The sequence below is a fragment of the Emydura macquarii genome, unplaced genomic scaffold (assembly GCF_026122565.2).
Source record: "Emydura macquarii macquarii isolate MOO-44397 ecotype Brisbane River unplaced genomic scaffold, CSIRO-AGI_Emac_v2 contig_2676, whole genome shotgun sequence".
NCBI lineage: Eukaryota > Metazoa > Chordata > Testudines > Chelidae > Emydura > Emydura macquarii.
The window spans coordinates 43,565,476-43,592,143 of NW_027132813.1; the positions used below are offsets into that span (position 1 = coordinate 43,565,476).

At 37.2% G+C, this 26,668-nt stretch overlaps 1 protein-coding gene across 1 annotated transcript in view; it reads left to right on the forward strand.

The window, feature by feature from the left end:
* The first annotated feature begins 408 nt into the window (after window positions 1–408).
* Window positions 409–26,668, forward strand: part of SEL1L2 (SEL1L2 adaptor subunit of SYVN1 ubiquitin ligase) — a 45,884-nt gene continuing 19,624 nt past the window's right edge. The window contains exons 1-12 of the mRNA XM_067564669.1: window positions 409–473; window positions 1,561–1,723; window positions 14,964–15,017; window positions 15,135–15,194; window positions 15,293–15,374; window positions 17,799–17,953; window positions 18,544–18,600; window positions 19,702–19,770; window positions 21,310–21,387; window positions 24,230–24,292; window positions 24,885–24,972; window positions 25,068–25,216. Of these exons, the coding sequence (XP_067420770.1) occupies window positions 424–473; window positions 1,561–1,723; window positions 14,964–15,017; window positions 15,135–15,194; window positions 15,293–15,374; window positions 17,799–17,953; window positions 18,544–18,600; window positions 19,702–19,770; window positions 21,310–21,387; window positions 24,230–24,292; window positions 24,885–24,972; window positions 25,068–25,216 (1,068 nt within the window). The 5' untranslated portion in view covers window positions 409–423. The remainder of the gene's footprint in view (window positions 474–1,560; window positions 1,724–14,963; window positions 15,018–15,134; window positions 15,195–15,292; window positions 15,375–17,798; window positions 17,954–18,543; window positions 18,601–19,701; window positions 19,771–21,309; window positions 21,388–24,229; window positions 24,293–24,884; window positions 24,973–25,067; window positions 25,217–26,668) is intronic.

The window sequence follows — 26,668 nt, forward strand, 5'->3', positions numbered from 1 at the left end:
AGACCAATGCTCTCTTGGTGCTTCTACAGTTCTGTCTCCAAGTATCACTGTACAGAGAACCTTGCATAACCCAAATAACAACACAGAAGGTCTTCCAAGATTTTATCAGAATTCTGGATGCTTATAGGACAGGGACATGTGATTACCTGTATTTATTTTCATCATTATCAGTGATTGCACTGTCTGCATTCATGTAGAAATGGATTTTGAATCGCTAATCTAAACTGATTAAAAGGAGAAAAATTTCAAACATAATCTGCCATTTGTAGTTGGGAATCACAGCAACTGTGTCAGAAGAGTGTTTTTTTAAGAGTGGTTTTTTAATTTTTGATCATTTTAATATATATATGTTTGTGTACACCCATAGCAGAAGATCTGGCTAGGAAAAAGAAGAATGAGGAGCGAGGACATCACCTTTATAAAATGAGCATCAAAACACTGAAACATTCCAAAAGCAAAAAAGAGAAAGAGGAGTAAGTCTGTACTCTAGCAGTTATGGTGCTAAATCAATAACAAAGATAACGATAAAAATAACGAGAGTCCTGTAGCACCTTGAAGACTAACAAATTTCTGCAGGCATAAGCTTTCGTGGGCTGCAACCCACTTTGTCAGATGGGTTTTAGATTACAATAGGCTTTAAAGACAAATAAGAACATACAATGAGGAGTTCACGGTCTAGGCCTTAGTCCTATAAAGAGTTTTATTCCACTGTACAGTTCCTGGAGCAGAGCCTCATTGTCAGCAATAGAACTCTGCAAGAGGAAAAATATTCCTGAGCATAACTTTTGTCAGGATTGGGACCAATGATGACTTAGTCAAGTTCAACATTACTGAATATTTCTATTCTAATTAGTTACCTAGACTGGTTTGCATTTAATTGGAATTTTGCATTCTTTATTGGTAACCTATAGTGCAAAGACATACAAATCAGCAATAAAAAATAAAATAAAATAAAATAAATCAGTTTGATTCAAATCAAGTCCAAAAGTTGTGGAAAAATTCTAATGAATTGAAAAAAAAGTGTCTTTCTGGTTGAACAAATTTACCCAAAATGTGTTTTTGGGATTTTTTTCTGCATGTTGGCAGCAGTTAGGACACTCATTTGGGATAGGGGAGACTTGGGTTCAATTTCCCTCTATGTCTATTACGGAGAAGGGAGTTGAATGTGAGGGTCTCATATTGCAGGAAAGTGCTCTAGCCACTGAGTCTCCTACATCACAGGTGAGTTATGAGGAAAGCAGTACCCCCACCACAATAGTTTCAGGTTGACTAGCACTACATTTTTTTGGCAAACAAACAATCTGAAAAATTTCACCCAGCTCTAGTAGTCACATGAATTTGAAGTTACTGTTCAAGGAAGGATGGCCACAAAGAAAGAAACTGAAACTTCTCTATCAAAGAAGCATGTTTTAATTAGTTTTCAGGAGATACATAATAGAAATTGGTACTTGAACTGGTATACTTTAATTGCTAAATCTCCTCTTAGAGATACAGGTACTGTATCTGAGGGGAAAAATTAAGATCAGATGATTAAACCTAAATTTCCTATTCCTGAATCAGAGCTTACCAACTCCTTACCAAAGCAGCAGACATGGGAAATTTGAAAGCTATGGAGAAATTGGCTGCTGCTTTGCTGTTTGGTTATCATGGTCCTCAAAATATAACTGCAGCTGTGACATTATATGAGACTTTGGCTGAAAAAGGATCTCATAATGGCCAAACTGTAAGTATTTTTTTATTTTTTTTTAAGTGTATAAAGCTTTAAATAGGACACTGCTCAGCTGGAAAGCTTATTAATATTTATATTTGAAAAGCAGTAAGGTGTGTTTTACATTTTACATGTATGCTGATCTAATGTGGGACCACGCAACAGTTAAGTATTAATTAAAATAGATATTTTAAAAAAATACATTCTCTAGTTAAATCCATTTTTAAACAGTAGCACCCGATAGTTACAACTGAATTTTTTAAATCTATTATACTTTTCACTATATAAATTGATAGATTGTTTTTAGAACTTTGTTCATGCTGCACAATTGTCACTGGTATGTTTGTAGTCAGTTTAACTTTCTCAAGCACTAGGATAAAGTGCAATTTTGGGGGTCTAAACACTCAGGACAGTGTTTAGCTAGAAACAAAATACTGTTTTCCATTAATATTTCTGTAACTTTTAAACCTAATTTTTTATTCTGTATCACTACCTGACAGTCACTTGATTATTTTTAATTTTGGATATTTGTATTCAGATGCTGCAAACTATGTTTAGTTGTAATTGTGGCTAGTGATATTGTTCAGAATTTTATCTTTTTGCAGGATAATAGTAGTTTTAATTAAAAATACAAAATATTTTAACATTGCTTGATGGGGAACTTTAGTTGCTTAATCTTCACTGTTACGCACCAGATGTCACTTGGAGGAATTTTGGAGGGGAGTAAACCCCTTTGCAACCACGTGTCCTCTAGTTGCAAGGACAAATGGGACTCCTTTTGCTAATAGACCTTGCTCAGTTGCTAAGATTCTCTACAGAATCATGTAAGAGTCATATAACCTTAGAATTTACTGTACCACCTCCACAGTACACCCAATCCATGTTTACACTGTGTCAGTAAATAACCAGGACCACTCATTACAAACCCAATTCTGCAAGAGAAATCCCAAAATTTTATTGATAATATAATAGTGAGTAAGTCATCCAACGTTGCTGGATGATTCACATGGCCTTGAATTGGCTGTTTCATTAAAACAGGTATGTAAGCCAGCATAAGGCAATGTGGCACACTTTGTATCAGATTTCAGGTATAAGAGGTGCCCAGATCCCAAAGATAGATTTGTGTAGGTGTGTCCACCTACTGAGAGATATCTGGAATAAAATGAATTGGTAAACAAAAATTCTCAGACTACCACATCACTCGCTGTGATGTTTACATACGTTTACTGTGATCTTGTTATGCTTGGGTATCATTGTTGCCAGATTTTTTTTTGGCACTTTAATAACTTTATCAAGGATATCTTGTGTTTGCTTCAGATCTCATTGCAACAGTGGGACTAACCGAGGTGGCTTCTTAATCAAACTAAACATATCTAGAGTATGTCTAGAAACAGTGTGTTAGAAATAAACATTTGACATAATGAGATCAAGCCATCTTCTCACTTCTGCTGAGGTGATGGACCTATTTCTGCCTTCATCTTTCCACAAAGGTGTTTTAAAGTTGCAGAATTATCCAAGAGACATTTATTGTTCAGCTCTTGAGCAATAAGGCCCTTGGTTTAAATGAATCATCATAAAAATTGGTTGTCTTTGGCCATCGACATAGTCATACCTTGACACCTCCCTCCTCCTTCATCCTGGACTGTCCTCACAGATCTGCTGTCACAAAGAAGTGACAAATGTGGTGTCTCACTGATAAAAAAAAAACTTGCTCAGAGTGACGAATTTTTTTGAATTTCTTTTTTATTGCAATTGTTAAAGCAAAGTGTTAAGTGTTATGAAGTGCGAGTAGTCCGATTAATTACAACTGCTTCAGCATGGTAATCAAGTCAAATGTTTTTTGCTGTGAGGAACTGTTCACTTAATTCTCAGATAAGATTGACTGGGTTCAGTCTGAGAGGTTAATTTACATGGGAATAGTGGTAGAGCACGAGAACAAGCTGCCCAGTCATGCTTAAGCAAGAGGTGGTTAGTCCCTGGCTCAAGTAGTGACTATTGGAGATTAATAGTTTTGCCAATCATGTGTTAAACCTCCCATTTTTAGGGAGTGTTATATAGATGATCATAATGAACCAACTCCCACTACACTTAATCTATCATTATCTTTTCTCCATATCAGTCTGAGAATGCAAATTAAACTATTGATATAAAAGGTTGTCCTTGTGAAAACAATTTTATGAAATCCATGAGCAAGTTTTGACTATTGTGAATGTCATATTGTTGATACACTTGCGGGCTCTTGCAAGTGTGGGCAGAGTAGCTGTTTTGTTGATTCACTCCTTCGATTCGGAGAAATCCTATATGGTATTATTATGGAGCTGCTCATCCTCTATGAAGGTCCCCACCTGTAATGAGCTTCAGGGTTCCATCTTGTCATCACTGCTGAACTATGTTTATATTCCATACAAAAAACTATGAAAAAAGTCATCCTAGAAGTTGAAAGTTTCAGAAAGTTACACTATCAGCAATTGAAAACAAGGGTTAGAATGGAAAGTGTACCTTCATGTTTGTTGCTGCTCCCACTGCACTGTTGCCAAGGGGGAAATTAAGAACAGTTTGGGTAGCAATGTCATTGATATTGCAAAAATACTCAACTCTGAGTCTCCTTTTCACTGAGCTCACATTCTGACTTTTTAATTTTTCTGACAAAATAAAAATAAACTGGCTGCTATGCAAGCCAAGTATGACACTGGTTGGCAAGAGGAAGCAATAAGTATAAGAGTGTTAGTATCATATATTGATGTGATATTCTCAACTTTCATCAGAGTGGTAGGCAGTCTTGAGGTCCTGTTAAATCCAATGATACTCCAATTCCAAGATAGCTGCAATGACCTGTCATGCCTTTCACCATTTGTGGCACACCAGAAGAGATCTCAGCTGCCTCTCACCCTACACAGCATCACAGCAGCTAAGGTCAGCTGAAAGTGCTTGCTGTCAGAACCTCAGTTTGAACACTCACAGTCAGCTCCTGTGCTGTTCTTCTCTGGAGGTGCAATATTGAAAGCACAACCCAAGGTGACCATGACTTTAAGCCATGTTTGCACCCTCCAAATTCAGGACTCCTGTGGAGGCCAATATTACACCCTGTTGATGACCCAGTAAGCCCTGGGAGCATCTCAAAATTACAGCAGCCTCCCTACTGCTGCTTATGGCTTGTGGAGCAAGTCAAAATGGCTGTAGCAGCATGTGCTGTTCCCCCTGTTCCCTCCCATCTTGCTCAGCTCTCACCGGCACTTCCTTTATCCTGGGATTTGCAGAGGAGCTAGTGGTATACAGGGTGCTCCACCAGCCTGCCGCAGCACAAGTTGCCCTTTTTCCTGCCACAAATTATCATCAGCAGTGAACATCTGGAAAACGTTGAGCATTTCCCTTACCTTGATAGCCAACTCTCCCAGACAGCCAATCTTGATGTGGAGATTGAACATAGGATCCATTGTGCCAGTGCATCCTTTGGAAAGTTGCTCCATTGTGTCTTTATTGACGGAGATCTGCACTTGGAAACTAAGATCCTGGTCTACAATGCAGTAGTCATCCCCACTCTTCTTTCTGGTTGCGAGACATGGGTGACATATCAAATCCATATTAAGCATCTGGAGTGGTATCAATAGTGCTACTTTATGAAGATCCTTCATATCAGAGGGGAAGACCATCACACCAATGCCAGCATTCTCTCTGCAGCTAATATCACCAGTGTTGCGGCGAAGATTATGAAACATCAACTTTACTGGGCTGGTCATTGTGTGCGGATGGCTGATACTCATCTTCCAAAGCAAGTCCTCTTTTCTCAACTTAGTCGTGGTAAGAGGACCTGCAGGGGACAGAGGAAATGCTACAAGGACACCTTGAAAATATGTCTTAAGAAGGGAGGCATTGACCCCATGAATTGGGAAGTGCTGGTTGGCAATAGACTGCAATGGCATCAGATCATCCATCAAGCCTCCTCCCGTTTTGAAGAGAATTACCTTGCTCAAGAGGCTGAGAAACGGCAAAGGAGGAAGGAAAATGGACAGCATCCTGGCCAGCAGTTGTGGTCTCTCCAAGCAACCACCTGTCACATATGTGGAAAAATCTGTAGTGCATAAACTGGACTCCTCAGCCATGTTAAGTCCCATCAATGACTTTTCCCCCCTGGCAGACATCATTTTCGTATCGAGGTATAGCCGCTGCTGATGAGTGGTATACAGGGGCTAGAGTGAGGAACAGAATCCCTCCCTCAAAGGGCCAGGAGTAGTAGTGTTAGTTGAACACCTCCACCTTTGAATTTGAGTCCTCTTGGGAAAGCCATAGTCTAGAGATCATCAGGATGAAATTCAAGATCCATTAATTTTAACATTTTACTATCTTTTGTTTGTTTAATTTCCTTCTTTAGTGCCTAATTTCCATTGTGATAGGCTCTACAAAAGAGAACAGAAACTTCTGGAACACATTAAATAATTTATAATTTCATCACACTATTCAGTCTAAGCATGTGCTATTCTGCAGATACTGGCTCAGGACAGCATTAGTGCTGAAGTACAGTGGAATCCTGTAAATCCTATTAAAATAATTTATCAATCCATAAATGGTATCAGAGCAAATATAGCTACAATTTAAAGTATGATGTTTTACTCTCTTGGACCAGTGCTATAGTGTAGCACTGTAAATGGCTACATCCCATAGCTTTCCCTTTTATTTATTTAAGGAAAGAATCAAGTCATAGAACTAATTTTATAGATTAAGAAATTCCAAGACCAGGAGGAGCCATTGTGATCATCTCATCTGACCTTCTGTATAACACAGGCCATAGAAGCGCTCCAAAATAATTTCTAGAGCATATCTTTTAGAAAAGCATTCAGTCTTTACATTAAAAGTTGTCAGTGATGGAGAATCCATCATGACCCTTGGTAAATTGTTCTAATGGATAATTACTCTCACTATTAAAAGTGTGTGCTTTAGTACAGAGGGTGTTATCTGTAATTATTAACATACTGAAGAGAAGGGATTTAGGATTCATCCAATAGTATCAGCATTAGTTCTACAGAATGATGCCTCAGCTATATATTTCCTTTGTATTATTGTACAGTTATTTTTTTTTTTCATAGTTCTCACTGTTATGCCATTTATACTTGCTCAAATGGTGACAGATGAATTTTATACTGTAAAATTAAGGGACATAATATACACCTTGATTTCAATAGTATTGGTTTATTTGGAGTTTCAAAGTGAAGAATGCTGTTTGAAAACTAGAAAATCATATTTTATTTACATAAATAGAATTACATCTACATAGACACAGGAAAACCACATGAAATAATCCTAGGCAGTAAAACTTCATCAGCTTGGAGTTAAGGTTGCTATGCAACATAACCATTAGAAAATCTACATAGCAACATTACAGTTAACAATCCATAAATATGGAAAAGTTCAAAGTAATATAGATAAAGGAAATAACACCTGCGTAGTTCAAACATTCTTTCACATGTAGAAAAAAGTCAGAGTCCAACAACAGTTATACCTTTTTCTTTACCCAGTTTTTGTGAAGTTCATCTACATTTTTGTAGAATTATGTCTAGTTACAATAATGTGGTGTAGAACTATATGGTAGAACTATATGGTTCTACAGACAGTGAAGAGAGTAGAGTGAAATAAGTTTAGATACTGAGTGAGAGTACAGTTTTGACATTAAAACATATCTTCATAGATTATATCTAATATGAAAAATTTCTTACCTGCTAATTGTCTGGTAACAGTTACTCTTTCTGTTGATCACAAGTGGGTAATTTCCCTCACCTGTGGAGCTTGGAAGGTATACGGTGCAGTTGCTAGAGGCTCCAGGACTCAGCCCTGCCTTTCAATTTATGTTTTTTTCAAAACTGTAGAAACACTCCAGCATTGAATTATTGGCATTAAGACTACAATTTGAAAATACATTAACTAATCTTAGTTCTATGTTTATACGTGCATTAGAGAAAAATTCCAATTTACATGTTGTATTCCAGTCGTTTACCTGATGATCTGGTAAATGACTGGAATATAATTTGTAATAAATTGAATTAAATGAGGAGAGAAGCTGATAGCAAAAATAAAGTTATCACTTAAGAAGTTTTTGTGCAGTCCTCATTCATAACAAATGGAAAATAGTGAGCAATGATTCACAGACATAGTGGGGGAGATGGGGATGGTGCAGACATTTAATTGTTACAGTAGAATAATATGCAAAAATTGAAAATCCCCATATAAAGGAAAGGTTTTTTTAATTGAAGGAATTATTTGGGAACTAACCTACAGGCAGCTTCATACCAAAGGATGCCTCTGCAGCAGAAAGCAAACTTACTTTACAAATCTTCCTTGGATGAGGTTCAGACACTTTTTTCCCCAGAGTGCCACTAGGGAGCTTGTTGAGGAAATCTTGATTCCCCTCATGCATGGTTTCTCATATGCCTAACTTGTCAACTGGTGCAAGATTTTAATGTTTTGTCTGCCACAACTCTGATGCCCTAAGGCCCTGCTATTTTGAATGGAATGAGATGAACAGAGTACAGTTGATGTGTTTACTCCATGTACTTGAGATATACATTTATAGCTCTATGAGTACCCATTTATGCCACTATCTTCCAAAGAAGTGATAAGGATTGGGACAAATTTATGGGAGAACCATTTCTCAGTACTTGTGGAAAAAAGAACTTGCCTTGGGCAGAAAGTTTATTTTTATAACTCCAGAGACATTTTTACTCACAAAAACATTTTTACTCACAAAAAAAAAAAAAAGAAGTATAGCTCTTGAAAAGATAGAGGAAATCATTCTAAAAGCTGTCTTTCTCAGGTAATGACAGTTAGAAAAACCAGCCACAGACTTGTTTAATCTGTCATTTTGATTAACCTTGATACTCAGATGGGGAGTCCCTACATAAATTACACCACAAGGTGTATATCTGTAGGACTCCAAATCAACCATCTTGGAGAAACTCCAGTGTAGCTGAGATCACCAGAACTTTGAGATTATTATTATTTCTTTGTATCATGGTAGCATCCAGAGCCCAGGGCCCCATTTTGCAGGGCATTATACAAACAGAGACCACCCCTTTTCCAGAGAGCTTTTTTCCTTTCACACCACAAATGAAACTTGACCAGATCAATGAAAAGTTTCCCGGTTGAGTTCTGTCTGGATATAAAAAAATGTATCAGTGAGGCCAATAAATCTTCTAATGCCCAGGCTGTTAAATTTAGGTGGTTGAGGTTCAGATGAAGGAGTCCCTTACTCCAAAGGTCTTTTCTGCATGTGCAATGGAGATTTCTTGACAGTCTATCAAGTCCAAATATTTGCTGTCTGGGCCAGTAGAGGACCAAGAGCATCTCAGCTCTCTCTCTTTCAGCTCTCTCTCTCTTTCCTTTGTTTCTATATCCTTTATGTGATCTGTTTTGAAAGGCAGCAGATCCTTCTTTGCCTGAGATATTATTTATATTGCCTCAGAGAAGCACTGATGTCTGCTTAGTCCCTCTTTTTGGAAGGGATGTAAATATGCTTTAAATCATAAGCTAACCTTTCACAGGAGGAAGGAGGAAACTTCCCTTTTGTTGTTCCATAACTGTCCACTACAAGATTTCTTGCATCTTCCTCTGAAGCAGCTGGTACTGGCCAAATGCCAGAGATAGACTTGGCTCCATGTTTGCAGAGCTGCTTGGCTACTGGGGGTTTGGGTGAGGAGCCCTGTAGACATGTGCTATACTGAAGGAATCCATGGGTTAGCACTTTAGTGCTCTGGCAGTGCCTCACCTCAGAGGGAGAGAAGCTGAAACAGAGCCACTACTGCATGAAAATGAATAAAAATGATAAAGCACAGTGGTCAGGAGAAACTGAACTACCAACTTTTTCAGCAGCTAAAACCAAGAATTCTGGTGGTCCAAGTTGAAGGACTGGTTTTAGTCCTGGAGCCTCCAGCAACAACACTGGACTGCTTCAGAATTCCTCGAGCAGGAGTCATTACCCATTTGTGATAATGGAGGAGAAAAGCTGTGCAAAAGAATATTACTTATGCAGGTACATAATACTTGCTTTGTATAGAGTACCTAATAGAAAACACCTGGAACAACCTTATATTAATCAGATGAGGTTAATGGCTATAAATCAGTCCAAAAGAATCATCATCAGCATGGACCCTGAAGACACCAATCACCTTCACCACTGCACTGTGGAAGCACTAGGTGAAGGGAGATCTGTAAACTACCATTAAGCCCTTCTTTACATAATCCTGTGACTCATACAATAGATGGACACACTCTAGATCCTGTTTCAGTCCACAGTTGAATGCAACACTTACACAAATGCATAACTATAAATCTATACTTACTGCATCAAGGCCTTAGAGCAGATAATCTCTTATGTCTCAAATTGCATATAAAAAATCAGAGCCAATCCATCACAGACCCTTCTCAGTATTCATGCTGAACTAAATGCCTAATGGAAATCAGCTGGGCCAGTATTCATGGTGAAGCCTCATCCAGCCATATCTCAATTATGCATGCTATACCAGAGTTCTCATCCTTGATTATATCATGGCTGAATGGTAAAATTTATTAGCCACTGACCATACATTAAACATATGGGGAAGTATCATGCTGAATTTGGAATTTCTTGGGTTCTCTGTTTCTGTCAAAGACAAATTTTATAACCGTGAATTAGTTTGTAGATTTCTTTGATAGCTTTAGTGCCTGTTTATATGAAGATTATTCTAAAGTCATCTTTGAAAATCAGATTTTAAAAGAAAGGAGATCTGTATGTACAGGAAGAGCAGAATATCAGTGAGGATCCACCATGTAAGTCTGAGAAGAGAGTTTTGTCTAAATTTAGTAGATGATCACTGAATGTTTGCAGTAAGCCTGCTAAAATATTTTAACTTCATAGTAAACAAAATATGTATCATTTGCAGAATTGATTTTATTATAAAACTCTCTCCCCCCCTAACTCTCTCTTTCTGTCTCTCAGATCCACCACACTAGACATAGTTCTCAGCAGCCCTCCAGTTTTTACTTTTTTTAATATCCCCTCTCTCCCAGACATCATGTCATAGAAGTACCCTTCTGGCTGATGAAAGCTAAACTGGAAACATCCTGGAGACTGTCAAAAGCCATTCTGGAAATGACCATTCACTATAGAATGAAGCAAGGCACTCTCTTTCACTGGGCACTAAGCAAACTGCCTCTAAATTGTCTCAGCCTGAGATGACTTGGTCACAGTAACAATTTGAAATTTCCCAAATTAGCAATATGATGTCATTAATCACTAATGTAAACATGTAACACTTTTTAAAAATTCTTTTTTGAGTTAGAGTGTCAGGAAGAACAATAATTTAAACAATCCAATTACCTACTTCCTAGTTCAAATGAACAAGATAATGTTATTCTCAAAATTTACAGAAATTAAATTGATCTCAGGTTGAAAGCATGTATGCAACTTTTTGGTCCCCATCACAAAAATTTTACAGCCAAGGGACTGAGACACAATTGGAGGTTAAAGTGGAAACAGTGACATGGCATTAAGTATAAAATCACAATCACTTTTTAAAAATAAGAGGGTGTTAGAATTGAAATATTTAATATACAAACATCTACTACTGCAGGTAGAAATTAGTCATTTTAAAATAGAACTAGCGTTTCTGCAAAGGTACATGTCTTCTGTAGAGCCGCAATATACAGTGCCATGTTATCTTATGTGTTTATGACCTTGGGTGTTGACTAACTAGGGTAAACAGTAAAACTCAAGATCCCTTGTAAAAAGGAAACCCATGCATGAGCCTCAAGGAGTGTATAAGTTTATCTGCCAGTTCCTTTTCTCCCACAGAGTGAATATACATTCTTATTCCACACCATTTGCGTTATCTGTTGCATTTAGGGCTTTATAAAGGGATTATTTGTTTGAAGTTGTGTATTCATAAATCCCCATTTTTATTTTAATGTAAACTTTGCAGTTTTGCTGCGGGGCCAAATTTGAGTGTGCCAGTTGTATCACTCCTCACTCAAATTTGGCCCAGCCGCCTCTCCATCTGTTGCAATACTGTGAGTGAGTGAGGTTGTGACCTGGTGCACAGCTTCACAATGCCACTCAAGTTTGTAGCAACTATAAAAAACTGTAGTGTGTGTTAAAAGTTGCAGTTTCCACAACAAAATCACAGACTACGATTTTCTTACAGCCTTACCCATGGAGCGTCTTCTTCATTGGCTATCCATTGCTGGATCTATGACTATTTAAGGGACTGATCTAAGCTCAATTAAGTTAATGGGGTCATTTGGACTGGTCTAGAACTAGTAGCGGCCATTTTCAGGGAGTATTTAAATGCACCTCTTCATGGGAACTGAAGCTATTCAGAGTGGGAGAACAGAGGTGTCAATCACTTGGCCCAATAGTGTGTCTCACTTGTGAGATCATATTAAAAGAAAACATTTGGTCTTTGACTATGTGAACTTTTTTATTAGGTCAGACATTATACATTTCAGTATCCAGCTATGTCAGGGCCATTTGTTCAAAAATATCCACATTGCCTACTTCACTATCTTTTTTTCGGAGAAGCATCTTTATCAGCAGAATAAAATATGAAGATTTATTTCACTCATTCAGTTTCAGCTTTGTTGGGCACTGAATTTTGGAGTTTAGATATTAAGGTGATAGGAGCCTTGCATGGATGGATAGATTTAATACATTTGACAAGATAATCTGACAATACATTTGACAAGCTTCTTCCATCCTGGGGACTGTATGATCAGTGAAGGCTCATTTTTTGAGCCCATGATGCATCACCATCCCAAAGGCTTTTATTATCCTTTGACATTTTTCATCTCAAGGACTTCTGAACATGGGTCATCATGTGAAGATTAAAAACTTCAAGTTTTCTTCACATAGGGTCCCAATCCAATGACCATTACTGTTAATTGAAAGACTCCCATTGACTTCAGTTCTTAGGAATTATGTTTGAACTTCATGATTTCTTAGACATATTAGGGCCTTGAGACTTTCCCTTCATAAAAAGACACAGACTTGCATCATCCTGACTTTCCAGTCCTGTAGTTTGGTCCTTTATGCAGGACAGTGTTCACAAAAATCCAGGAAACCAAGTTATAAACATGACAGATTACCAGTACTCCAAATCCACGTATGTGGTAATCATTTGAGCTATCCATATTCCAGGTAAATGGGTATAGATTTTCTTATGTGAACTTTATCTCTTTTTATCACGACTTTAAAAGCATGACTTTCACAGTCAAACCCATTGTCTCACCCTTTTTAAGAGCCTGTTTAATTTAATCTCTATAGGCTCAGGGCCTGGATATTTTGAAGCCTAAGGAGAAACTCATCTCCTTTGTGAAGCTACTGAAATGAAAAGTTACTGCAGCCACTAGACCACTTGGGTAAATTACCCTATAATGCTGTCTTCTGAATCCTCTGCCCAGATAGACCACTCTAGTCTCCCACAGAAACCCTGTTTTTTAACTAATCTATAAAAGTTTCAAAGGAATAAGAGGCATTTCCTATCATGTTACAGTAGCCAATTTTAAAAAGGACTAAAATTCCATGACCAACACTTAATTCTTTATTAGCAACTAATTAAGTTTCCTTAGTAAAATCAGAGAATGTTAGAATTCCAAAGAGAGTGGTAGGTTGGGGTAGCATTTTAAGAAACACTGTGGCACACATTCTGATCACAGTAACACCTATATATACCCAGACTAGTTCTATTGATTTTAATGAGTTACCACATATTTACATCAATGTCAGTGACATCAGCATCTGGTTGTGTGTGTCGGGGAAGAAGGGATCTCATTTATCCAGTATCTTGGAGAAAAGGCTGTCCGGAAACGGTGTTCCTCACCATATAGTTCCTTTATGTTTTAGGGATTCCCCAAAGCAGAGTTCAAAGGTGGCGGAGGACAGGATTACATTTATTTCCTCATTTAACACCCTGGGATGTTCCTTTTACTTTTGTATCCTCTTTCATGATCTGTGAGCCTTCTCTCATGTGTGAGATATGTAGTAAAAATAGTACATGAATGATATATTTAAATACAATTTTTCCTTGCATTCTTTTAAAAGGCTCCAAAACATTCTTTTTCTTCACTCTTCCTAAAAGGAGGACAGATACACTACTATGTTTCCTCCCCCACTTACAGAAAGGAAACTGTGGATTGTTCACTAGGTGCAGCCATACTAAACCCTTTTTCTAAAAGTTGTAGTTTAGGCCTTCCCAGAGCTTCCTAGTTCTGAATTTCAGATGGTTGAGGGAGGGTTACCAATCCATCGCATAGTGATAGAGCCAAAAATAAATCAAGGGAAATGAGTTTGTCCCAATCCTTAGATTATTTTGTTTTCCCATATATTACTTAACCAAGTAAGAATAAGATTTCTTCCCACTGATCTGATCCAGGGAGAGAAAGAGTTTGGATTTTTCTTCAAACACCAGCCAATGCATGGAAATGAGTTGTTAATCAGTAAGCGGCAATTCAATACAGCGTGGCCCAGCTATGGCAGCTCTAATGAGACACCAGTGCTGTAGTGGGCAGATAAGGACACTGAGGAAAACTACACATTTCCTTTTTTTTTGTTTTGTACAGGTGTAGCTACCAAGAACAAGCCTCTAATGTAGACATGCTGAATTGGTGTACAAAACAGAGTTAGTCAAGACATGATTTCTTTGTCCCATTGAAAAAAAATTGTTTTTCCCCCCCATTTTTGTCCAGTTTTCTGTGGAAAATTTTGAATTTTCATTAGAAAACTGAAAAACTTTTAGTCAAAACTAATTTTCAAAAAAATTTCAACCAGTGCTAGACAGAACTGACTTGAGCTGCTGATGCTTACTCCAGTTTAAACCCTGAAACAAGGCTTGGGTGCTTCAGTTGAGGTTATGGCTCCTAACAAACAAAATTATATAACCTTTTTGGAAGAAACTGTCTCAGTTAGTTCAATTAGACAATTTTTCAAAATAATTTTAAAAAGCTACATTGGTTAACGGTTATCTAAGATTAATTTTATCTTGAGTCATGTTTCATACAAGCATAACCTGCTCGCTTGACTCGTAACAAAAAAGGGAAGCATCATAGCAAGTTACTAAATGAAGACTTCATAACCCCAGTTAGAAGAATTTTAACTCTTAAAAGCCCCTTGCGAATCAGAAATGAAATTACATACAATAAAATAAAACAGACAGCATCAGTTTCAATTTGTATAAACAAAATGAATAACCACAAGTAAATAAATGCACTGACATTTATTTTTATTTTGGAGCTGCAGGCTTTAGGATTTATGTTTTCATATGGCATAGGAATGGAGTATAATCAAGCCAAGGTAAGAAAAATAAAAAGTGACATGCTAGTCTTTTGAAAATTAAAGAAAGGATTTACCAAAAATGCTACTGGTTTTGTTTTTTTCGTTTCTTGTATAATTTTTGTTTCTGTGTTTTAGGCACTTGTTTATTACACATTTGGAAGTCTTGGAGGAAACTTGATATCCCAGATGATTTTGGTTTGTAAATTATAAATTTGTCAACCCTATTTCTTGTTCTTTGTATAATAATCCAAAGTTTAAAGAATAAGAAACATATCTGTTATTTATTGTTTTAGGGATACCATTACTGGGTAGGAATCAATGTTCCAAGAAATTGTGAAGCAGCACTAACTAATTACAGGAGAGTGGCATATTTCAGTAAGCAATACACATGTTATTACTACTGTCATACCTCATTTTAGAACAAATGAAAAATAATGTGAAGAAAAACAATTTCTCATTCATAACTAGCAACTATATATATTACACCAGATTCTGCTCTCAGGTGTACAGATGCAGCTTGCATTAAGCTCAATAGGAGCTGTGCACATATATCTAATGGCAGAGTTTTAATCTATGTAGTATTACAGTCTCATGAATTCTATTAATTCTGTATTTTCAGATAGTAGCTACCATAATACTTTGGAAACATGGAAGGAACATCATATTCAAAGTTCTAAGACAGTTTCCATTAAAAGCCTGATTTTGGCATCCTCATCTTCACAAAAGGAAGTGAATCTAGACACTCCCTTGACATGATTGGCTATACCTGTTCCAGCCAATGCCACCAGTTTAAGGGGCTGAGCAAAAACTCTAATGGCATGAGGGAGGCTGCATTTACCTTGTGTCACCACAAACTTATACCTCAAACAAGTTTCCACGGGGCACCCCTGCTCTAATCATGGAAATGAATCTGACACTGGAACTTTAGAAACTTCACAACTATGCTCACCTCAAATATGGTTCTGCCAAAGCTTGTAAGTTTATAAATCTGCATTTAAGGCTTCAAAGAAGTTTTAAACCCAGCCAGCATAGCCATTACTCATGAGACCTGTATTTCTTCACTGAAGTTATAGGCAAAAGCTGTTCAGCCATTTGAGTTATGAGCTTGCCCAAACACTTTCCTTTTTATAACTAAACACACCCCACGTTAACTGGAAGCAGAGGTGATAGGTTTTATCATACACTTTAAAGCCATGTTATTGTTATTTATTTAACTAAGTTAAACTAAAAAAAATGAGAGTTCTATGGAGAGTTCTATGGAGAGTTCTAGAATGCGCTTGTATATGTATATGATGCCTCCTATATATGTTACCTATTTGCTGTATCATTTCTTCCTGCTGCACTTGAGGAAGTGAGCAGAGGCTCACGAAAGCTTATGCCTGCTGAAATTAAATTTGTTAGTCTTTAAAGTGCCATAGAACTCTCGTTGTTTTTGCTGTATACAGACTAATATGGCTACTCCTCTGGAACTAAGTTAAACTAAGTTTCTTGTGGGAACTGGTGAGGCTTTCCAGCCTCTAAGTGGGGGGAAAGGCGGGGGGCAAAGGGAGGGAGCAAAGATAGGGACAAAGTTAACACTGATGTTAAAATGTTAACTGCAAGTTTTTTGAACTCCCAAATTTTTACTGTTTGTTATATTATAACATTGTTAATTTTTAAAAATTCACATTCTCAACTTTAACTTTAATTTGTCTGGATAAAGATGTTCTTTCTCTCTGAATTATAAAGTGACCTTCACATAATATTTTATAAGAAAAATGGAAAACCAATTTTTCATATCTGAAAGTAATATACACCAGATTAAAATATCTTGTATTATTAATATCTGTGGTATCTTTTTCATTTATCAGTTTTACTCTTACTGCAAAATCAATAAAATGTTGTTTATTGCTATGCGTTTAGCAAAAATTATTGACATTAATATAAAAGTTATGAAAGTAATTCTTGTATCTTACTTCTAGTTCCTCAAATACATACAAATCATCTTTATGAAAGTTGCATAAATGCAGTATATTTCTGTATATTTCCAGTATATTTCTGGGAGGAATTAATATGATTTTGATAAAAATGGCTGTCATTTCTCAGGTCAGCCCATATTGGCCTTTCATCTACATGACATAATTGGCAGATGCACCAATAAAACTGCGGTGTTTCTAATGCAAATCTAGGCACTGTCCCTTCTTTCAAGCTCCTCACTTTTGGTCTGCTTCCCACAAAGCAAGTAGCAGAAGTTTCTTCATCTGTTCTTCACTGTCGACAGTTGTCCATTCTTAGTACTCAACTCGTTAGTTCAAATCCAGTCCTACCTTAAACATTGCAGCTGGTATAAGGATTAGTCAGCAGCCCTTTTAAGTGTCTTGTCAATTTGCTAATCCAATGGTCTGCTTTTCATGTTTCCTCCATTGCCCCTACTACATAAGATCTAGATGGCAGGAGCAGATCTATCATTTTTCTTGAATTCCGCACCATATAAACAATGCTATAACCAAACCACACCTAAAAAGAGAAATATCACTAGTGGACTGTCCAGTGGTATTGCTTTATTTTCATAAATGAGCAATGAGCTCAGGTTAGATACCATTCTTGCCCTTCTGAACAATATGACAATTATTAAAAAGAGAAAATGGTGTAGTACTGAATATTATACATGGTGCATGGTTTCTGCTTTAGTTGGCTAACCAGTTTTGTACATAATTTCATTAAACTATGTAATGTACAGTCCGCATTAATAATCTCTAGATTGCTAAATATAATACCACTGTTCTATGTTGACTTTTGTCTTGTCATTTTTATTAACAGTTGTTGATAAATTAGAAAAAAATGAAGATATGCCAGTAGAAAAAGTGAGACTGATGGAAAAATCAGAAAATCTGAGTTCTAACAATGACTTCTTAGATTGGGATGTACACCAATACTACAAGTTTTTGGCCGAAAGAGGAGACACACAGATACAGGTAATGTATAGAGATTGGATACTTTTTGCTGAAAAAAAATTGTTGACTTCTGGAGACAGGGCAGTGTTCATGAACTACAAATGTTTTGCCATACTGGGCCTTATCCTGCAGCACTCAAGTCAATGGGAGCAGGATTTGGGCACACAGGGACGTGGGTACAGGGGATCCTTGGTGTCCGGGAATCCTTACATGGCACAGGGCCATTGATTTCCATTGGACTCCATGCAACACAAAGGTCTGCTCATACAGATCTGATTTCAGGATTAGGGCCTTAGAATGTAAGCTCTTTTGGCATGAACCATGTGTTTGTGTAGTGCCAGTACAGTGGGGTCCCAACCTTGATTAGACATTTGGGTGCTACCATAAAATGCAGAAATTAAGTAATAATTTTATGAGGTTAAGCCAAAATCATTACAATATGTATTCCATTGTATGAAAGCTTTCAAGATATACTACTTGCTCAGAAGTCAGTAATAGAGTACTTTAAATACTTTTATTTTCTACCCATGGGGAATTTACAGTTTTTTTTTCTGACATTTCAGAAAGACAGTATATTGCTGAAATAAAATCTTTTGAATAATTATTTCTAGGTATATCTTGGACAGTTACATCTTGCAGGAAGGAAGGGACTAGAAAAAGATCATTCTGTAGGTATACTTAAATAAGAGATGAGGATTAAATCTTACAAGACGAGTTTTCACTGTAGCCAGTTTATTTGCATATATGAATATTCTGCAGTAAACTAAAGTCATTTAGCTTAATTGACTCTGTACAATTAAGAACCCCATTATACACTATAAAATACTTTTATTCTATAGAGTTTCAGCTAGCATGGTTATGAAGGTGGGTGGGCAGAGAGAGAAAATCTGGGCACCATAATTATCTCAGGACACCAAAGCAGCCAAAAAAAGATCCACTGCAAGATCATTTTAAAACATTTACAGCAGATATATATGACAGAGGAGAGAATTAGGGGAAAGTTTCTTCCCTCTCTAGTCCTGTGGGGAGCAGAATAAGTAAGGCAGTTAGTCTCTTCCCTTTCTATTCTTGCTGTCAGAGTAAAAGATGGGACAACTTTTGACTTACAAAAATCCAAAGATCTAAGCAGTTCCTTTTGCCTAAGAAAGGCCCTGTAAGAACACATTCTGTAATTCATGTACATATAAAAAGCATATGATACTGATGACATTTTGTGCTTATCTGACTGTTTTCAGACACAAACTGACATTGACAATTGTGGGAGGGGATGTATTTTAAAGGCAAAAATTATATTCCTGGAAGCTAATTCACATTATGGGCACACTAAAGTTTTTTTCTTATGGTCACATAAGCACTGTAACAAATTTGTAAGAACTGGTTCATATGGCCTCAATACGGTCAGTCTGTTCCTGTCTAAGGGTGGAGTCTTCTTAGGTAACAGATCTAGATGCTCTATTCTTACCTTTGATTCAGCCACCGCTCATCTATTATACCAGACTAAGGCCCTGATTCTGCAAAAGCTAACATGCATGAATAGTCTTGTTGAATGGGACTACACACGCGCATAAAGTTATACTTGTGTGTAAGCATTTGTAGATTCAGAGCCTAAATGTGTAAAGCTATTTTCAGTGTTGTGTTGTGACACTTTCTAGTCTGTCTAAATCCAGAGGAGGTATAAAGCTGTGAAAAACATTTGTCTTGGTTGAAATTTATAAAAGAACCACCTTTTTCAAGTGGAAAAATATAATTTTGTTATTCCTTTTATTCAGAAAGCTTTCTACTATTTCCTAAAGGCAGCAAAAGCAGGGAATACAAATGGTATGGCATTCCTGGGAAAGGTATATATTACTTTTCATTAGATTAATTTGGTAAATTGCAATGATCAAGGACTAGATAATGACTAGGCCTAAAGTGGTCACGCAGAGTTGTACGTGCAGTAGGATCTACCACTCACCTCCCTGTGCAGCCACTCCACATCTTGGCTCAAGATGCTGGGGGCAGAGCAGGCTCCATGCAACTGCTGTTCCCTACCATGAACAAATAGGTAGGAAGAGACAGGAGGTGACAGCATCAGAATTCAGCAAAACTAAGCCAACATATGAGAGAGTGGAGGAATATTTGACACCTGGTAAGGGGTGTAACAAATTATCCCTTCTCCTCCCCACCAACTCCTCATAGCGAAACAGTGGAATCTAGCCCTAAGAAATTGTTTAGTAACTCAGTTTAGAACTAGATATATTAAAGTTAGATACTGTAATGCCAAAAAGAAATACCTACTTGTAAAGAGACAGATGACCAAAAACTTACATTTCATTTATGACCAAACCCACTGTTGAATCAAAGTCTGTTGAAATGCTACATAAAGTGAATTATTTATTTCAACAAGTACTAATTTTATATTTGTGTCTAAACACACAGGACCAAGCTCTACCTTCACTTACACTGAAGCCAGTGAGATGCTACAGGTAGAACTGAGGACAGATTTAGGCCCACAATGCTTATCATGATCAAAATAACACGGTGGAATAGAACTTTAAAGCAACATTGTCACACAGGCCAGGTTTGGGGCCTAAAGTACTTTAATATTTGTATCTAATGGGATACATAGGAAGTTTTGCTATTCTGTCACCAAGTGAAAATAAAAAAACCCCTATCAAATTAATGGTTCATCACAAAACCAGTGTCACTTTCTGTTTATACTCTGAACTCTGCTGATACTTAATAATGCCGATGATCAAAAAACCCATGTACATTTCAGCTCCAATAGAAACCCTGGAAGGAAATCAGTGTTAGCTAGCTATTGAAAGAATAAACCTGGTAGAGAAAGATATGTCTTCAAGCTACCTAAGTCAGGATTTTCCAAAGGGATTCATGACTTTGAGTGCTTCTGTTTTTGGATGTCCAATCTGAGATGCCTTATGAGGACCTAATTTCCAGAGGATGGGTGTTGATCACTTTCTGAACATGTCTCTATAAGGTATATCAGTATGGGCACTAAAAAGGAGGCATCCATAAATCACCAGTCACTTTTGAAAATCTTGGCCTCAGAAGTTATTACAAATAACGTAAAGGTTTTTTTTTAAGAAAACAAGTTACAAACAAGTAATTAACATGATTCTATTAGTATGTATTCACTATAAATCACTTTAGAAAATTAAATCAGTAAGAAAAACTCATGAGTGGCAGAGAACTGGCAATGTTCTGTTCTCTATTACATTTGTATAATTCCATTGGCTTTATTGAGGATGTACAAGTGAAAGTAGGAGCAGACTTTGTCCCATTGTTTATATATATATATTTTTTTATGAGAAACTGGGTAGGCAGGGATTCATAACACATCTAAGGAGAAGCTATCTCCTTTTCTTTGTATTCATCAGATGTTTTTAGAGGGAGGTGCTGTGGTGACACAGAGTAATGCTTCTGCCTTTAAGTACTTCACAATGGCAGCTGAAAAGGTAATGTAAGAAAAAGTGTCTCATGTTTTTAAATAATATTTTTAAAATGTTTTCGATTTACACCTCAATTAGTGTGTGAATTACAGGAGGAAAGCATGCAGTCCATTTCTCCCATATAATGGGAATATTATTCAGTGTAGATTTTTAACCAGTATAGCACACTTGTGAGGCCTATAAAATATAATCTGATGTTATGCAGTTGGTAACTACATAATGGTAATGCAATAGGTAGCAATAGGTAGCAGAAACGTTGGAGAAGTAGGAACAGGAGGTGGAATTGTCATTGTTTGTGAGCAAACTAAAAACCCAGTCCTTGAAGATGCTAATCATCCTCAACTCTCACTAAAGTCCAAGTCATCTCAAGAACTCACTAAGTGGTCTCATATTGTATAGAGTGGATGCCAAGTAGCAGGTGCCCATCAAAACACTATGATCTGTCTGATAGAAACAAGTGGATCCTGAAATCTAGGAGCCATTTTTTTGCCATATCCTGTTCTGAAAGAGATGCTGGATACTGACAGAGGACAAGTACTTCTATAACTGAAATACTACCTCCTTCTTAAATAACCTTGCTAAGAAAAGGAAAGTTGGAAATTATTTGAATAGTTAGTATAGCTGTTGGCTTTGTCAGGTTTGACCAGGTTGCTGAATTCTTTAGTGACTAATCATTTGCCTTCATCATGGAATTGCCAAAGTCCCTTCATACACTATCACAGTAGCAAAGTAGTGTGTGATCATCTTGTGTTGTGGTACTGGGCTGCTTTTTCACAAGTCCCCCTCGTGGTCTGAGGTGGCTCTGTAACATCTTGCCTCTGTTTCCCCTTCTCTCAGAACTCCTTAATAAAACTCTAGATAATCTAAAGTTATAAGACAAGATTCCCCTTCAGCCAGTGGGGAATCTACTTTAAGTCCAAAATAAACTGAAAATAAAGTCTCTTCCACCCAGTCCTTAGTTGGGTCCATTCCTCCTATTTGAGAAATTGTCCTGTCTGGTTCTCTGCCATCTTCTCCACTTCACAGAAGAGTCCCAGTTTTCCTCTGAGCTGTTTTAATAGCCATCAGCTGTAAGCTTCCTTAGCTTCCCTAAGCTGATCACCTTTATCTTTGTCTTACTCTTCCCCAATTTGGGAGTGAACAAACAGGCAGGTAGACATTCTTCCTCTGCTAGTATTTCCCCCATCTGCTAACTCAGGGCTCCCTACAGGAGCCTTCTCAGTATCTGCAGGCATTTGCCAACTCCAACCATCAGCCCTCTTCTCTCTCCATGCCTCTTCCTTATCTACCCCAGACCTGACCGAATCACCTGACACCCCTCATTTTCCCCACCTGCGGAGGCAAGCAAATTGTGTTACAGGAGGTCCCATGTCTCCTCTTAAAGGGCTAGCCAACCTGAGACATGGTCCTATCTCTGGAAGTTTTGGATTTGATCCCAGTGCAATAAAGGAAAGGCATGCTTTAATGACCATGTCTTTTTTCCTGTTTGGATATTGTAATTTATTTTTCCCATCTTACCTTGTGACAATTCAGTGTGTGTACAGATTATGCTGAAGCACCTCTTCTACCCTTTTCTATGAAACCTATATGCTGCTTCTTTCTAGAAGTGACTTCCTTGTTGATTAAGGTAATATTTGTTAATATTTATCTGATTGCTTTACATAGTCAGGAAAATGGGATTCCCTAAGCTCATATTTGAAATTGAGTCATTCAATTGGCCCAAGTCCATCAATAGGGCATGTATTTTTGGATTTCTTATTGATTAATGTCAGAGACAAAGCCAACATCTCCATTTGTCTACATAGAAGAACTACAAAAAATGCATAAAAAATAGGATCTCATTGAGCGTTTTGATGTTAAATTACATAAGTTTTAAAATCACAAGAGTCATAGAAATTGGAGATGAAAAGACCTATTCAGTCATCTTGTGCATCTTCCTACCAGTGCAGGAAAAAAGTGAAGATTTTGACAGCCAACATATTATGAGTTATGGTCACTTCATCCATAACTCACCCCATTGTGCTGGAATGCACATGGATATATCACATACTGTATTACCAAGACACAAACAAGGCAAATTAAAGAGGTGTTATATCTAATAATAATTTAATAGAGCAAGAATGTGTGTACAATTCATATTGCACTTCAGAACACTAAAGAGAGCTAAGGAAAGAGTCAAGATGAGAAAATTCAAGAGAAACTATGACTCCCAGGCTCCTGGCTCCCATCAGCCTACCAGGAAAGCTTCTGAGGAGCCAGAAGTGTGGAAATCCAGGCTACTGAGGAGTTGAACAGGTGAACTGGCAGCAAACCAAGCAGGATTCTGTCAGAACATGATCAGAATCAAACCATCTTCACAAAGGAGTTTTATTCTAACAAATCCGCAAATGCTGATGAAAAAATGTTTCATCAGAATTTTTCCATCCACCTCTAATCCAGACACCAGGGATCCAGCCATTGCGCCCAAAATTGAGGGTTGCTATTATAGATGTGTCAGAATCCTCTTTTCCAAAGGGAGGGCAGATCCCTGCACAAAGAGTGTGTTCCCTGAATGTCCCTGAGATCCAGTCAGGGCCTATTAGTAGCATATTTAGGAGGAAAAAAACACCCACTTTTTAAACATATTGTATAGTGTCTCTCTACAGGGACTCAAGAGATTAATCAGAAAAAGAATATTAATTTAACATTGATCTGTAATCAAAATTCATAGTTCTAAGCTCACTATATCATATTCAAAGAAAAGCAAGAATGGTTAATTGGTTAGTAACTTATTTTATAGATGCTTTTTGCAAGTGCTTTTCAATGTCTTTAATGAATAATTACATTCAAGCTTAATACATTATTTTAGGGTAATGCAGTTGGACTATGGGGGCTAGGCCTTCTTTATTTTCAAGGAAAAGGTGTTCCAGTGGTAAGAATTATTTTAATCACTTCAGATATGTTTTTCACAATATAACTAGTAAAAATATGAGAAAATAAAATATTTAATAAATATCAGATATGTATTAACATACCCTTTAAAAGGAAATTATAGTTCAAATAGCTATAATATAGCTCATTCAAGTGATGCAACTAATAGGTTTATAACATTGCAAATAAGTATTTTTTCTTGTACTCTGAATACTATCATGAACACAGCATTATGTGTCTAATGGAATTCCTCCAGATTTAAACTAGTGTAACTTCAAAAGAATTAGGCCCAGAATCCAATTAAATAAATGAAAAACATTGGTAGGTCTTAGTGATCTCAGTGGAGTTGCCCTGTGTATAACTGGTGTGAGGTCACAATCAGGCCCCTGGTCTCAAATAGTATACAAGCTGCACCTTGGACAAAAATGTTAGTTTGATTTTGTTTTTCACTTGTTTAAAATACAGCATAACATCTGTCATTACACTGTGCCACTCAAAAGTGGGACAAAACTTGCCTTTTTTATGAGCACACAGTTCTTACCATGCTGGCAGGTACATAGAACTTTCACTAATGGAGGGCAATTATCTTTCAGAACTATACTGAAGCTTTTAAATACTTTCATAAAGCAGCTGAGAAAGGTCTGGCAGATGCACAGTTCCAGCTAGGATTCATGTATTACTGTAAGTACTATACATTTATTTTTATTAAAAATTTGCATTCATCAATAGTCTAATTTTACAAAAACTAAAGACTCCAATCTCAACTTGATTTGCAGCTGGCTCTGGAGTAAGGAAAGACTATAAACTGGCCTTCAAATATTTTTACTTGGCATCTCAAAATGGACAACCCATTGCTGTTTATTATTTGGCTCAGATGTATGCTGCAGGGACTGGAGTGTTTAGATCATGCCAAAATGCAGTTGAGGTAAATAGTAGATTTTTTAAAATATTTTTATTACTATTATAACTTCTATTTTTATTAAAGTTGCCTATTTACTATAATTTAGAGTCAGAAATCTGTATTTGCTGAAGTAGGAGAACAGTGATCAGATCTGGGCCAAATTCTGTTTTCAGCTACATTAGTCTAAATCCACAGCAACTCCCTTATGTCAATAGAGTTGCTCCAGATAAGACCAGTGTAAATTACAGTAGAGGGTGCATGCAGGTATGGTGGCCTTTAAACCTCAGAGTCATAGGATATGTATACACAACATTTTGTAGTGAGCCTTCTGGCCTGGGTCAACAGACTTTTTTTTGCTCAATGGGCTAGTGGGGCTCAGATTAATGCTCTAAAAATAAATGGCCAGACAGCACTTGAAGTTGTGGCCTGAGCTGGAGCTTTGGCTCTGAAGCCTAGGGAGGGATACAGGGAGGCTTGCTCCGAAATGCTATGTAGACATACCCACAGAGTTTAAGGCCAGAAGGGACCATGAAATCATACTGATTGACCTCCTGTACCTCACAGGCCACTGACACCACCCAACACCAGCACACTAAACCCAGCAACTGAAATTAGACCAAAGTATTACAGCCCTCAGCCCTTGACTCCATTTTAAAATCTATTTCATAATTCTTCACCAAATTAATGTAACAATGTAAATACAGTACTTATCAATTTGGCACTCTTTTTTTAAAGTAGGTTGAGTTTGCCTAAAATGTCAAAGTTTGATTTAACTTGTAACAATTCATCTGACTACTGATAAAACATTTTAGGGAAGATTTTCTGTGGCTGTTTTTGTTCTTTGCCCACAACTATTCATGCATATTTTAGAATTTTATTGGCAGTTCTAGTTTTATCAAGTCTTCTGTGTACTATAAATACATTCAGTTCAACTGGCCTTTTTTCAACTCAGGAAGTTAGCTGGCAACTTTTGCACGATATCTAAATTTTTTACATTGCTCACTTTATTATGAAATACATATGCATTACATAACTTTTTATATTTACATAAGAAGTATTTCTCTAAGACATGTTCTTCCATAGGAACCTTTACATCTTGCAAAAAGTTATCCATTAGCCACCATGCAGGGTGGGTTGAAGTTCCTCTCTCCCCCAACACTGAGGGACACTACCCTCTGATACACAGCCTAATTGTGATGTACTTTAAGATCACTGGGGGGAAATGCCAAAATATTACATAGTGGCAGTACTACCAGGTCATAACCAGTCTTAGAGTGGAATCTCAGCAGCAAATGCTAGTCACAAATGACCAGTGCATTTGGGGACTGTCTTGCGGCATAGGCTGTGAACAAAGATGAAAATGAGGTATTTTGGGTTGGGGCCCTGTGATGGGGCAGCTGCCCCTCACTAGCCTGGAAAGGGTTAATAAAGCCATAGGGAGGCTGCGCTGGAAGCAGCCAGTCAAGGCTGAGTAGG